The 15,777-nt window shown below is 39.3% G+C and overlaps 2 protein-coding genes across 3 annotated transcripts; both read left to right on the plus strand.

Moving 5' to 3' along the window:
• The first annotated feature begins 431 nt into the window (after positions 1-431).
• Positions 432-5,127, plus strand: irf6 (interferon regulatory factor 6). Of its 2 annotated transcripts, none has more exons than XM_034533757.1 (8): positions 432-693; positions 986-1,164; positions 1,772-1,967; positions 2,062-2,160; positions 2,281-2,532; positions 3,120-3,512; positions 3,657-3,775; positions 4,186-5,127. In XM_034533757.1, exons 2-8 carry the CDS (start codon positions 991-993, stop codon positions 4,414-4,416), a joined length of 1,464 nt encoding a protein of 487 aa, XP_034389648.1. In that variant the 5' UTR covers positions 432-693; positions 986-990; the 3' UTR covers positions 4,417-5,127. The 2 variants fall into 2 exon arrangements, with proteins under 2 accessions (XP_034389648.1, XP_034389647.1); XM_034533756.1 differs by having other exon boundaries at positions 453-693; positions 929-1,164.
• Positions 5,128-7,437: 2,310 nt separating this feature from the next.
• eps8l3a (EPS8-like 3a) lies at positions 7,438-14,829 on the plus strand. Its single transcript, XM_034532200.1, has 19 exons — positions 7,438-7,510; positions 7,622-7,692; positions 7,787-7,851; positions 7,938-8,096; positions 9,262-9,411; positions 9,508-9,572; positions 9,666-9,790; positions 9,884-9,930; positions 11,085-11,190; positions 11,704-11,777; positions 11,867-11,941; positions 12,360-12,505; positions 12,846-12,990; positions 13,094-13,140; positions 13,208-13,304; positions 13,414-13,518; positions 14,010-14,095; positions 14,591-14,753; positions 14,818-14,829. Exons 1-19 carry the CDS (start codon positions 7,446-7,448, stop codon positions 14,827-14,829), a joined length of 1,803 nt encoding a protein of 600 aa, XP_034388091.1. The 5' UTR covers positions 7,438-7,445.
• The last annotated feature ends 948 nt before the right edge of the window (positions 14,830-15,777 follow it).

A 15,777-nucleotide genomic window follows, 5' to 3' on the forward strand; every position in this document is an offset into this window, starting at 1 on the left:
ATGCAGACAAATATATTCGTTGAGAGAAATCTAGGAATTGTGTAAAGATCAGCAGAGGGAAAAACATTTTTTTTTATTGTGGAGCCAGTCAGGATTATTTGGTAATTAGGTTAGGCCTTTATGATATATGCTCGTATATAGAGGAAAAACATCCATGAAAATGTGATAAATGCTGTCAAAATGAATTTTGCAAAAAACAATATGGCCATGATAATTGTCAAAACCAAAATAAATGAAATTTCAGATTTTGCTGACGAAAGCATTTGTTTATCGGTGATATTATGAACATTGTATAATTATTCATGATCAGATTGCCTCTCTCTGTCGGTATTATGAGTTGAGGTTGGGTCACTGTGAAATGATGTTCACATGGACAAATAAAGTGTCCAGTGCTCTATGAAATGGTATCCACTCAGTTGCTCAGAAAAGGTGTGTCACCGGTGTGACGTCACGCACGTACCTGAGTTTCGGTGAGGAGAGGGGAAGGGCCAAGCCGGAGTGAACAACAACAGCTCTTCGGAGTCCTCCGAGAACAATTTGTTATTATTCGATCCCGCATTTGTCCGAGTTAATATCAGTGAGCTTTTTATTTGAGGGAAACTGGATCAGATTTACAGAGGAGACGCGGTTTTATCTCCAGCTGCTGGCGAGCAGGCCGACGAGGACGGACTTCGACTTCCTGGTTTGCCACAGGTATGTGTGTCGTTCTTTAGTATCGTGTTTGGTCGCTTTGTCTATTTGAGTTTTGGATATATTCCAATGTATATTCTTATGTAAATATATGTTGACCTACCATCCACGACCGAGCCCGTAAGCAGCTGTGGTTAGACGACGAATAACTAAATAAGCCAAAGGTCATTCCGCCTGTCAAGAGTGTTTTTCAAATGTTTGTCTGTCACTGAGTTTATTAAAGATGTCTGGCTGTTAGACATGACTCACAGGAGCAGTCCACCGTGAGACTCACCGGCTGGTGTTGTCCTTTCAGCCGGAATGTCGGTCACCCCTCGACGTGTCCGCCTGAAGCCCTGGCTGGTCGCTCAGGTGGACAGCGGCCGATACCCAGACCTGGTGTGGATTGACCGTGAGGCCATGCGCTTCAGGATCCCATGGAAACACGCCACACGACACACACCGCAGCACGAGGACGAGGACACCATATTTAAGGTGAAGGCTCTTATGTCACCCCAGATGTCAGGGAAATAAAACGAGTTCAGCTAAAAGAGGAATGTGTGTGTCTCTTCCCCCCCCCCCCCGACAGACTGTCGCAACTTGTAAATTGTTCAATCACACGTTTTTTTTTTGCGTCAATATTTTTCATCTCATGTTTAAGCGAGGCTTATACTGGTTAAAAAGAAAAGGAAAGCCATGGGGTCATGTAGGTAGGCTAAAGGCTAGCATTGGGTCTGTATGTGTTTGGCTTCAATTAAAGATCCGAGACAGTGATGTTGGGCCATCCTGCTCCTGTTTTTCTTTTCCAGTTATTCCTGGACTGTGTACATTCCTTGTATTAGTGCATTGCGTTGTCTTTGTCCCTGTTCACACGCTTGGTAAAACTAGAACCTCTTGGTACTGAGCATGCAAATGGTGACACATTGTACACATGCACCACGATTTAAGGAACTCTTTCAGAGTGCTGAGTCTCTTACATTCTCAGCTTCCTTTTTTTTTTTTTAAAGAAAAAGCAGTACAATTATGTAGATCATGTACAGGAATCTGAAATGTTAAAACATGACTGATATTGATACCTCTGTATGTTTAAATGTTCCTCCAGGCGTGGGCTGTGGAGACCGGGAAGTTTCAAGAAGGAGTTGATGAACCTGATCCTGCAAAGTGGAAAGCTCAGCTTAGATGTGCCCTGAACAAAAGCAGAGAATTCAACCTGGTCTTCGATGGCACCAAAGAGGTTCCCATGAATCCTTTGAAGATATATGATGTCTGCGACATCCCACTGCCCTCTATTAACCAAGGTGAATAAGAACTGGTTTGATCTGACAGCCTTTCTTCATCCTCAATTACACATTTTCCTCAATTTCACATCATATTATAATGTTTACCCCACAGCCTCCTCAGACGCTGGTTCTTGGACTCCACATGAGGAAGATGGTGGTGAGGAAGACATTCCAGATACACCAGAGTCTCTCCCTCCATACCCATCCAACGGTGAATGAATTCTCCTCACACATTACGCATAATTCCTGGCTCTACATCAATAAAAGCAAAGCGGTAAAGTTTGATTTCTGTTAATTCAGCTAATTAATTATTTTCTCTTTCCTCATCTAGGCACTAGTCCCTCTCCTCTTATTATGTGGTCTCCTAGCTCAGAGTCGCAGCTTTCCAGTTGTCCCCCTTCAAATGAGACCTGGCCCAAAGAGGAGTCTGTTAAAATCTGGCCTAAAGAGGAGCCTGTGGATGTGGAGATGCACCCAACTCCCCTGTTGCCTCCTGCTCCCCTGCCCGATCACTCGATGCAACCCCCTCCTCTACCTGACGCCTTTTTTGCCTCTCCAGAAATGTGGATCAGTTCCCTCCCGAGTAAGCACTTCTTCTAGTATTGTTGAAATCCAGTGAACACCACACATCATTAAAGAGACAGACCCCCGCAAAGCACAAAATTAGGGTTGTTCCTGTTTCCCAGTCAGTAGATTATATTCAGTGCTACAAGCTGATGCAGTGTGGCTACACAGGCTGTAGCTTTGGGGATAGCTACTATAGTTCAATCCAGTGTGTATTTTTCTAAAACAGCTGGGTATTGTAGTTTTAAATAAAGGATACCCATAAACAAGTTAATATTCCCTTTTGTTGGGGACAATTTTGAGCTGTGATTTAGTGTTTACAGAACCAGGACGGTGTGTGTGAGATTGACTCCAACTAAACTACATTGCAAGTGTTCATCGTAATGTGTCCTATTTCTGACAATAATTGAGGTCTATGGCACAGAGCCAATACTTTGGAAGGATCAATTCATAGAATAATTAAATAAAAGCTGACAACACTTTGGGTACAGTGGGAGAAATTGTAAGTTTATGTTGTTTGGCTGAACCGTTCCGGTTTTAAAAGCATAACTTCAGTTGTATGACAAACATGGTTTTAACACACATCTACATTTGTCTCTGAGCCAGTGACCGACCTGGAGGTGCAGTTTCTCTACAGAGGGAAAGAGATGTGTCCCACAGCGAACGTCAGTAACCCACAGGGCTGCAGGCTGTTCTACGGAGACCTCGGCCCCATGGTCAATCAGGAGGAGCTCTTCGGGCCAGTGAACTTAGAGCAGCTACGCTTTCCGACCACAGAGCACATTACCAATGACAAGCAACGGGTTTTCACTAACCGCCTGCTGGATGTGATGGACAGAGGCCTAATCCTGGAGGTCAGCGGTCATGATATCTACGCAGTGCGTCTCTGCCAGTGCAAAGTGTACTGGTCTGGCCCCTGTGCTCCAAATCCAGCTGCTCCAAATCTTATAGAGCGCCAGAGGAAGATCAAACTCTTTTGCTTGGAGTCTTATCTCAGTGGTAAGTAAAATTATTGCTTTTTTGGAACAATTGGTAAAACAACTTGAGTTATATGTAGGTTTGATTATGGTCTTTGCAGCTCTTTAAATTGAATAACATGTGTACCTAATAATAAGATCTAATAACTGTTTGTATGGTGTATAGGAGTGATAGCCCATCAGCGTGGCCAGATACCAAACCCTCCTCACTTTGAAATCAACCTGTGTTTTGGAGAGGAGTGGCCTGATGGGAGACCCAGAGAGAGGAAACTGATCATGGTTCAGGTGAGAATTGTTGTTTGTAACAAAAAGTAATGAATCTTAGTGGTCATCACGGGACACTAGAGGCCAGTAATCAGCTTCACTTTAAACTTTATCTCTGTTTACAAAAGTTGGAAGAATAGTAATCTGCATGGAAATATTAAAATGCTTAATAAATAATGTGCATGTTAATTATCTTTTATAAATAGTGGAAAATATCTCATTAAAAAAAGGTTCCTCTTATTTAAAGGAAATAGAAGCTGTTTTATTTTAACGTTAGCTGCAACTGTTAACTCCTTTTTCCACTCATATTTCTCTTCTCATAATGAGGATGGTTATTTATCTGTGTGAACCACAAAGCAATCAGCTGTACTCTTTTCAGAGTCTCTGACTGTGTGACTCATGCCGGTCCTCATCCCACCTCTGTCCTACAGATCATTCCAGTGGTGGCCCGGATGCTGAGCGAGATGTTTTCTGGAGAAAACACACGGTCCTTCGACAGCGGCAGCGTTCGCCTGCAGATCTCAATTCCAGATATCAAAGACAACATAGTGACCCACCTAAAGCAGCTGTACTGCCTGCTGCAGAACCACCAGGGCCAGGACGGCTGGACGTTGCCCCCCGGCCCAGGCTTGAACATCGTCCAGGCTCTGCAGGCACAGTGAAGCACTGTGAACTAAAATATAACATATCACTTTGTTTCACACTGCTACTGGAAGTTACATATCGTTGGCAAAGAAGTACTTATGTGTAATCATATTTAGAAGTGTGCACACTATACTGTAGGATTCTTGTTCTTTTCTCAAGTAATTTTCTGTGACGAGGCTTTTCTGTATATAAAGTAGCCACCCTGCATCAGCTACCATAGACAGATGTGGCGACTGCATGGGCCAAAGTTCTGCTTGATGCAATGGAATATTTAACATAGTTAATGAGTTACAGGAATCGCCCTGTGCCGTATTTATCTAAAACTGGAGTCGAGAAACTGTGCAGAATACCTTTTTTTAAATCTTGTTTTGAAACAACACAACTCGCATGGGATTTGTATACGTTGGATAAAATTAGCCAAATATGAATTAAAGTATGACTTGCTTTTTTTTCTTCTATAAATGTATGACTTAACAGTCCATCTTTATTCAGCTTTCTGATCACCTGGCCTACAGTTTTTTTCTTCAGTTGATTTATTTTTCCATCAAATAAGGTTATTGTAGGTTATCTTTGGATTCACATCTTTGATTTTTAGATCATTTATTTGTATCCAGGCAGGCATTTAACAAAATTCATCTTCACTGCACTTTGAGGTGCTGAATTATGTTTTACATCTTGTAGAATTCATCCTGTGATTGCATGTTTATTTTATCAATAAAAAACAAAGAACAAACACAATGGGAGTTTATGAATTACTGTTAACAGTAGACTTGTTTCTGGGCAGATAAGATTAAAATATATCAGCTTTGTGCAATGCATTCTTGTACAAACTGTTTGTTTACTTTTGCGCTCCAAATATACCTGCAGGTTGACTGATATGTGCGTCAACTGGAGCCATGCACCTTGTGAATGTCTTCATGAAGTGTTGCTGACTCCCAGTGTTCACTTTAACCACAGCAGGTCTGGGATGAGCTTAACGTTGAGTAATTTGGTGCTTGGTGTCAGCATCAGTCAGGTTGTTTTTTGGTTACATTCAGTTGATTTCCAGCCATCTGAAGCTTGCCAAATATATAATTATAGTGACCAATATAGAGTATGAATGACGAGTCATTGGAATAGTTATGGGGGAAACAAAACGAAAAAGTTGTTGTTTTAATGGTCTTGAGTAACTCGGAACGTAATCTATTTCTGGATTAATGCATGTCTTAAAACATCCTGTATTGCTGCTGTTGTGTATCATGTTCTACAATTAAGGTCACAGCCCTTATAGTTCAATAAGGACTGTGTCTCCAGGTGAGCCAGAGCTCAGCCCAATATTTTGGTGTTGGAACAGCGATTGCCCAAAAGTGCGCCAGACTTCCTTCAGACCCCTTTTAGACAATAATGCAACAACCTGTTTGCTGTGACAGTCCTAAATTGAACCATGTAGAGCGATATTATTATATATATTATATATATATATAATATAAATATATTTTATTGAAGAATTCAGTCCTATTATATTGAAGTTGAGAAAGATACTGTATTGTCCATAAAAACATCAAAGATAGATTGATAGATGATGTTCACTGTGGGTTCATTACATCATTAAGGAATGTTTTCTGGTTAATGTTCGGCAGTGTGACATTACAAATCAAGGGATTACGGTTTTATTGTGGAGCCAGTCTGTCAAGTATATTAACACAGTCCTGACAGATGTGAAGTTCTACAATTTGACAACACTGATGAAGTTCCCTTTTAAATTCCCTAATTGCTCTTTCTTTGGCAATGGCCCAACATTTACTCCTTAATATATGAAGAAATGGTTATTAGGGAAGTTGATTTTCCTTTACATTATATAACTAAAGTACAATAAAATTATAGAGTTACAAAAATATGACACATCTGGAATAGAAGTTATGAACAATAAATATCAATACTGCAATGTACTCATTCTCTTCTCGCTCTGTAGATATTTTAACTCACTGTAACGTGATCCAGATGAGTTGGAGATAGTTATCTCAGATAGGATGTACACTTTGTGTGTTTTTAATGAGGAAGAAGAATCAAAAGAGGAGTTGGAGCATTGTAGCTCAATACTCGTAATCACACAACATGTAATATGAAAAATGGCATAATGCTGATGGGCCCTCAAATGTATTTATAGACCTGGAGACCTTTAAGCTTTTCCAGGATAATTTCCTTCATATCTAGTAACCTTTGCTCAGGCGGGACGCCACACTAAAGGTTTCACTGAGTCGACTCCCACTTGGCTGCTGACAGTGGACTTTGCCCTTCTCCTTTATGAGGAAGTCCTGGGTGTTGGTCGTCGACTGATGTACAGAATTAAAATATGAGTTGGACTTGTACTAAATAATAACACAGTATTCATCGACCAGAAATCAAAGGTAAGAGCTTTTGACCATGAATCTCCATAATAAACTGGATATGTCTTTGTTATGTTTGTACATGATCTGTACTTAATGCTTTCTGTACTGTTCATATTTCATTTAACGCAATTCAAACAAGTCTCCATCACAATGATCGGTTATTCCTTATATTAAGAAAAACAGATGTAATTAGAACTTAGTTTTTTACTTTTCTGACTTACTGTAAAATGTACTCAACCATTCACACAGCTTTTGTGTTTGACAAATGTTGAATTTGTTTTGTTGTATTCAAAGAGATAATTTACCTTTTTTGTTTTTATCTACATTTGTGTTAGACACAGACGGTCTTTAAAATATGCAAACGCTTAAAATATATCAACAGCACCATGAAGATGTCGTTGTTAGGTTGATCACAGTGTCGTGTTGCTAGGTGACTAGTTGATGACTATCAAGACCTGTTTTTTTGTCAATTACAACTTAACAAAACTTGAGTTTTTTAAGCTTCTGTCAGCTTTGAATAAACAATGATGATACGACAAACTTCCCAAAGAAATAATTTATAGATTTATTTCAGATGCAGGCTGCTGACACAGCTCATACCACTGACATTATAGATTTATGATGTGTATAACTCATACCATGTATGATATGGCAGGTGTGTCAGGGCAGTGGTGAACATGTTCAGGAGTAACAGTCCCTTTGGCAATGACACCAGTAGCTACACAGGATCATTCCAGTCCAAGTATGGCTTTCACCATTTTCTGTTGTTGATGGATCAAGTGATTGTTACATTCATTACTTTATTCATCGGCAGATGATCAATGTTGTAACTTGCTTGCATTTGTTGTGACAGTGGTTATTCTATGGATGAGGTTTCATCACAGGTGTCAAGTCTGTCGAGGCCCAGTGCAAAGTCAATTTACTGTAAGTTATCACCCCTGCATTCAACAAATTTAGTGGTTACACCTGTACTGTTTATGTTCATGACTAACACTGAGCTCTTGTTGATGATTAACAGTGCAAAGGATGGAGTATGCAGTATCAATAAACAAGATGATGAACAAATTTCAGTACAGAGTGGAGGTATATAACATTTTCCATACAAATGTGACCCTTTCTCAATCATACCATGTTCAATATTGTGTTTGAATGCCTCTCTGCTGCTGCAGCACTTGTTCACTTGTGACCTGGATGGGAAGGGGTTGAGAAGCATAGCAGACTGTGTGCAGCGGCTGAGGCTGCTGGACGGGATGGGTCGTGTGTGGGGTCAGAGCATGCAGCTGGAGGTGCGAGGTGCCAACCTGCTGCTCACAGACATTGAAACCAAGGTCAGCAGCATATGAAGCCTACAGACAAGTTGACATTCAAATCTGATGTGATTTGTCTATACACGGATGGCCCCACCCAAAGTATAGAGGTTCACTGAATAGTTAGATGACCATGACAAAAGATCATGTTATGTCACGTCACATTGTGTGATTATGTCATGTGATGTTATCTTATTGCCTTCACAATTAACATATCTCAACTCAATTGAATACCACAGTCATGAAAGTATTATGTTTGATACAATTAATTACAATCTTCTTTTAAAATGGTTAGACATGTGGATTGAGCTCTTCGAGATTGACCTCTTCAAGACTGGTTTAGGTCTTACCTAACAGGTCACAACTTGTTTGGTTCCCTCCTTAAGGTGTACCCAAAGGTTCATTCCTGGGGCCCATTCTTTTCTGTCTGTACATATTTATATGGTCTTCGAAAAAAACATCCGTTTCTACTTCTACGCAGACAACACACAACTCTATATTTGAGAATAGGGTTGTTGCATCATAAAAGTTTTGAAAGGCAAACAAATATAATCATGTTCAGAGGGGGATCCGATCCGAAAACACTTTTATATGTTGTTAATTTCTTTTAAGATAACAGTATATCTGCTTCACCTGATGATCTGACTCCTGTTGACAATCTTGTTAATTACATTTTGGAAATTAACGATTAGAAAGGGTCGAAAGGGTCTTCCGTTAAAACCGAACAAGACACACATTTTAAATGAAAATGAAAAGCTCATCTTTTAAAACTTACTTTTCATTAGAAACTTTAGCCAAAGATTACTATACCCACAGTTAACCATGATTTATTTACTTATTTAATTTTCATTCTTTGTGAAGCACATTGAATAACATATTAAGGTATTAAAGGTACTCTATCTAAATTGTATTATGAATATTTAGATTAAATGAATAAATGTCTATTTAGTTATAGACCTTTAGGATCTCGAGCCAAGGAACATTGAAGCTGTTCTAGAGCTTCAAGGTCGCAGAATACAGCTAATATATAGTTTTTTGTAATTGTATAGATTACAGTGGTTCCGATACAGATGATAATAAACGTGAATTTGAAGATACTTCACCCTGTTTTTTTCTTTAATATAAATGTATATGCAGAGGTCTTCGACGTGGTTTATGTGTATGAAAACCTGTTCTGTTTTCTCAGGAGGAGCTGGAGTCCATGGCTTTCGGCGACATCCTGGAACTGAAGGCTGTGCTTGACGCTGGAGTGTTTAATTCCCTGCTCACAGTGTCGGTCCGGCCTGGGGGAAAACACACCACCACTGTCTTCATGTTTCAGTGTGAGGATGTCAGGGTGAGGACAAACTCATGGAAATTTATCTTACTGTGATTGTAAAATGAAATGACTGAGTGAGTTAATGGTTGTGTTTGTTGTTGTTGTTGTTCACAGGCTGACTATGTTCAGAGGGATCTCTCAGGAGCATTGTCACACAGGAGACATGATTCAAACATCAGGTAAGAATTTACAGTCAGTGAGAATAAATACCTGAAACTTGATTAATTAATTAATTGTATTCCTCAAAATGCCTCTCACACTTTTTGAAACAGCAATGCAGGTATAATAGCAGGACATCCGGGAATGAATAACCTTCATAATGCTGAAAAATCTAATGAACCTAAAGAGCAGAAGCCTGCAGTTGACCCAGAGCCCCAATGGATGGTTCCTGACTATGGTGAGTCAGAACTTGAGGAGTTATATAACTATTGATATGAGTATTAGTGATATAGTCAAAATCAACACATACCTTCCATTTTTGTCCATATAGAGGAGGATAACGTCCTTACGCCTGAACTGGTTGTACCTCAGGAGGAGGTGGAGGAGGAGGAGGAGGAGGAGGAGGAGGAGGAGGAGGAGGAGGAGGAGGAGGAGGAGGCCACAGCTCCCAGAGAGGAGGTGCCATCACCACAGCACTCAACCAACGAAGAAGAACCTCTGTCTACCCCACGCCCATACACAGAGCTGGACAGGAATGTAGTGAGTGTATAAGCTGTGATATAGTTGCCTATTAGTAGTCCTGGCAACGGGGACGCAGGCGAAACTTAACACCACTCCGTCTAGGACTGTTTTTATTTGTTTTTGTTTTTTTCTACCTTTTTTACAATTTAACATTCATTTAAATTATTTAAAATGTTATTTAACAGTGTAGCCATTCTTCTGACTTAATTATTCTGCAAATCTTGGATTATTTTTTATTTTTGTGATTGCCGTTGGCTCCTGCTCTCCACCACTGCGATCTGGTCAACTGGCGTTGGCTGGCTAGCCGACAGTCTCTTGCTGGCCGGCGGCTACCAACGAGCCAGCCGACTCCCTGCTGGATGCTCTCCACCGCTGCCGCCGTACAATCCTGGACAACTGGCGTTGGCTGGCTGGCCGACGGTCTCTTGCTGGCTGGCCGACGGTCTCTTGCTGGCCGGCGGCTGCCGACTCCCTGCTCCATCCTGTTGCTCTGAGGCTGGTCGCCTCTCAGCGGTCCTGGTGCTCCGATGGTCGCTGCAGCTCGTCATCACAACAACAGTCCCCAATAGCGAGATAGTGGCAACGAAATTAGGAACTGTTACAGCTCCCCCACCACCCTCTACTCTTCCTGCTGACTCCACTCCCCAAAACCGGACTGGTACACTCCAAGATGTCGTCCTTTTATGCAGTTCTTTGGTTCCCCTATTTTAGTTTGTCTGTTCTGCTTTATTTTGTATTTGTAATTTGCTATTCCTCTATTGTGTTCATTGCCTATATGGCATTGTCTCCTTTGCCTCATGTATTTTGTGAAATGTTTACTTGTATTGATGTTATGTTTTTACCTTGCTTCTATGTAGAGCACTTTGTAAACCCTGTTTTTAAAGGTGCTATATAAATAAATGTATTATTATTATTATTATTATTATTATTATTAGTTAATTTTCCACGTTTAGAAACATTCACAAGAAGAGGAATGTGTAAATTACGTGATTTTTTTTCTTTCTCTACAGGATATCTTGAATCATCTTTTAAGTGACATCGAAATCTTCATGGGAAAAGTAGCTGCAGTAGTAGCTAAAAATGCAAAGAAAAAGAAGAAAAAGAAAAAAGGAAAAGGTAATATACAGAAATTGAATGAAGATATACATTGTAGACTGTATATAAATGACAGTTCAATCAGGAGAGACTTCCTTATAATTTAACAATAATTCATACAAATGTAATAGTGCAAAGTCTTTGATAATTGGACATTCTGAAGTATAGAGGGGTAGTGATGCTGAGGTCAGATAAGGCAGAATCGCATCTGATTGTGCTGAAATGACAACTGACAGCAACAGAGAGGAGAACCTATTTTAAAGCTTGACAGTAACGATGGGTTTGGCTTAAGGAAACTGTGCAGAACCAGGTTGGTTAATTTAAAATGAACGCCCACAATCATCTGATAGAGTAAAGCAAAGGGAGAGAAAGAAACTGAGAGATATATTAATGAAAATGAGTGTAAAGTGACTGAACTTCCACGTAAGCTTCATTGTATAGTTTGTAAAGGAATATTCTGTATACAAATGTTAATTCTATAAAGAAAATCAATCAGTTGTGAGACTTTATCATGTATTTCTTTTGGTTCTTTAGTCATGGACGGTATGCCCCCTGCAGCAGAATTTGAAGTGTGTTTCCATAAAATCAAATGTGGTTTCAACCTTGTGGTATGTGTCCTAAATCACATGTACAGACTATCCTCACAGTTTTCCTGTAGTGTACAGTTTGTGTAACTGTAAAATGTTTCCCTTGACAGGGGGAGCTCAACGGGATGATTAATAATCCCAGCGCTCCTGAATTTGTTCACTCCTTATTCTCCACATTAGCATTTGTAAGTGACTACATCTCCTCAAATTGAACTTGACCACAAATAATGTATGATTTTTAGAATTTATAATCACCGTTAAAATGATTTACAAATACACCTAAAACCTGGTTCTCTTGTCTTCTTCTTTTAAATAATATGTATAATTAGCTCAGCCTTTCACATGTATTATCTACACCCTTCTTGTCACTTCATTTATATATTTTCTCCTTGTATTTAATACATTTTCTGTGATATGTATTTGTATTTGTTTGTAAAATGTGCTATTCATGAGATCGATCAATCTAACCAATGCATTTGCTTAATTTGTCGTCAAATCATTGTGGGAGATGTAATCTAGTGTGCAGACATCCTCTGGGGCCATGCACCTGGCACAATTGCATGACTACTGCACAACAAAGTGAGTTATGCTTTTCCTTGACAGGTGGCATCTCACTGCGCCGAGGATCTGCCTCAGACCATTGTGGCACCGCTGCTGACGCCTCAGTGTTTCCGTTTCCTGAGTGAAGAAGCCTCCACAGAGGAGGACCAGCTGTGGCAGTCTTTAGGAGACGCCTGGAACATCCCCAGGTGAGACACTGTGTTGGACCGAAATCTAACCTTCATCTCACTTCACATCTGCAGTTGGGGAAACTTAGTACAAGTACTGTACTTAAGAACAGTTTAGAAGTATAGTGTATAGTATAGATTTTACATAAAACACATACAATCAGAGTATAACTTACTACTTTGTACCTGAAATATTTTTGCCATTGTTGCATTGGTAGTTTTACTTAAGTAAACTATTTGAATACTTCTTCAACCAGAGGACTACTGCTCATACATTCACATTTCAGTTGGGTTTAGTCAAATATATCAGACTGCTGTGTAGAAGGATAATAATCAGTTAAGACTTTGACAATATTACCAGCACCAAATGGCCAGAAGATGACGAGGACATTCCAACATACACTCTGGAGTTCTCCGATGGCTGGCAGCCTCCTGAGGCGACTGCAGCACCTGAACCCAGTGAACCAATGAGAAGGCAGGAGCATCAACAACCTGCAACCAGCCAGGTAAACCTTCACATCAAGCATTCAGTGCTGATAGACAGCTAGTTTGGAGAGAAGAGGGAGAAAGATGAAAAGCATAACAAGACCATCTTCTCTTTCTGTGTAGACTTCCACCAAGTTGACACCATCACCTCTGCCCCCACAAAAGACACGGTACGCACAGTATAAAAATATAATTCAATATCATGTGAATCATTTTTGACGCCCTTTGTGTTTTCAGCTCAGGTGAGTCAAAACTGGGTTGCATACATGTTACGTATGACTTCATCTCAAGAAACAACAGAGAGCTCACCGTTAGAAAAGGAGAAATAGTTGAGGTGAGTGAGTGACATGAAGCAACTTCTTTTTCTGTTTTATCATAGTGGCATTGGTTACAAAAGAGGTTACTTCAAGACCCAGGCTACTCTTTTCTTTGTCCATCCACAGCTGCTGGACATGTCGAAGCAGTGGTGGAAAGTGAGGAACAGCAGAGGGGAGGAGGGCTTTGTACCTAATAATGTCCTAGAGGCTCATGACAAGCAACCAATCGAAGTGGGTACCACTTACACACCGCAGGTTACTTTAAACTTGATATCAAAGGAAGCCTCAAGAACTTAGAAGGTCACTGGGGGATTCTGTGAATGACGGTGAAGGAAAACCGCAACTTCATTGCCAGAAAACCGTTTTCTTTCAAACTTCTTCTCAAACACGGGTGGGAATGCAATTACGGTTTAAGTAACTGTTTCCCTTCAGTCCATTAGCACTTAGTAGTTTCACAATATGCGTGTGTGTAATGTGTTACTTCTCAGTGGTTTTGACCTTTTGCTGAAATGTACCTGAGTAATTTGGAGTGTAAATATTACCAGAATGACAAAATGGGAAATATGACTAAATAAATATGCCTGGTAGCTTTATTTCATATAATTAATATGGTTTATGTAAACAATAATGTACATGTGCATTGTATGTGTATATGTTTAGTATATTTATACATATGTAATTTATCCTTACATTTCATTAACATCATTATTACATTTTCTCAGTATTCTGGAGGTTCTCCTGTCCTCACAAAGAAGTCCAAGCCTGCAGATGTGAAAGTCTGGCTGGAAGACAAGGGCTTTAGTAAAATGTAAGTCATCACATGTTACATTAAACTAACATTTACAATAAAGCTATATTTGAGTGATTAATTCAATTTGATAAACAAAACCTACTTAAATCAATGAGGTGCTGTCTCTCACAAAAATATTCAATTATACCTTAACAAAAACAAGTTATAGCTGTATGTAAATGCATCATTAAAGGTTGAATCTATGACTATATTACATATTCGAATAATTTGATCAGTTATTTTAAGAAGAATATGTTTTCTTTTTCTCTACACTGCTTTGGATGACTGATACACTTGAACAGAAAGCCTCTTTTGCTTTGAGTTTCACAGTTGATTATACAATGTTGTAGTGCAATCCATTTTTTTTCTTTTCAAATGAACATCAGTGGCAACTTAAAATACCTGCACTCAACCAACACACATTCTATTGTGGTGAAGTAATACAGTACCTCTCCTGTTAGAACGAACCCCAGAATTGTTTCACAACAGACCAATGTCACTTATCTCTTGCAGCACTGTTCGCTGTCTGGGTGGGCTGAGTGGCTCTATGCTGCTGGGGATGACCAGAGAGGAGCTGAAGACCGTGTGTCAAGAGGAAGGGGGGCGTGTCTTCTTCCAGTTACAAGCCGTCAAGTCCGCCATGGCTGTAAGTGACTCACACTGTGCAGCTTCATTTGTCTCCACTCCACTCTGGTTTAAACAAAAAAAAACTCTGACTGTTTTGTGTTTCAATGCTATAGGTTGCCATTTAAACGAGACCAACAAGAGAACATCAGAGGACAAATCATCATGGTCCGAAACGAGTCACCAGTTTCACTAAATACTGTGAGCTTTCAGACAATATTAAGCAATAAAAAGTGAGGTTAGCTTTACAACTTTTTGGCATAATATATTATCCCCCGAAACCTTGTATCAAATAATATAAATGTAATTTTGAAATGTATATTAGTAGAATTTTCTGGTGTCATTCAGAAATGTCCTAAAATCAGTTGACAAGTTATTAGATCAAGTGTTAAAGTGCATTAGAAAATGTATCCAGCAACACTATGATAACAGTGTATAGTAAGACATTTAGCAAAGTGTCTAAATTATTTAACACAAGATGGTGAAAAAGCAAAAAAATGTATCTATGTGGTCATAATTTAACCTGTAAATCACAGTTATCAGACACAATGTTTTAGTGAATAAACATGCTTTATTTCATTGTTCAGACATTACAAATTAACTTTATCAGAAGCATCTGCTAAATACTGGCAATCCATTTCAGGCAATAATATGGCTATAGATCAATGGACTTAAAATTAGCAAAAAGTCAGTGATGAGATAGTGTAAAAACAAAAATACTTTATGGGTGTTGATTTTTCTTAGTTGTCTATGATAGTAGTGGACTGTTGGACTGAAATAAACTATTTGAAAAAAATCAATGCATGAAATGATGCCCATTTTTCATAGTTTTCTCATATTTTATAGACAAAACAATACAAAAAAAAAATGAATGCAAAAGATAGGGCTGCTCAGTCTTAGTTGATTAGTCGCCTAATCAGTTATTTTGGTCTAGTGGACTAACATTTCTTGAGTTGATTAGCCATTTGTCTATGCATTTTTATGTTAAATAAATAATTTCCACAGATTTCCAGATCTGTCGATAAACAAAAAGTCAATTAGTTGACAAAAAATGTCTTTGGTCAAGGACAGCCCTA

This window comes from Cyclopterus lumpus, chromosome 5 (genome assembly GCF_009769545.1).
Source record: "Cyclopterus lumpus isolate fCycLum1 chromosome 5, fCycLum1.pri, whole genome shotgun sequence".
Lineage (NCBI taxonomy): Eukaryota > Metazoa > Chordata > Actinopteri > Perciformes > Cyclopteridae > Cyclopterus > Cyclopterus lumpus.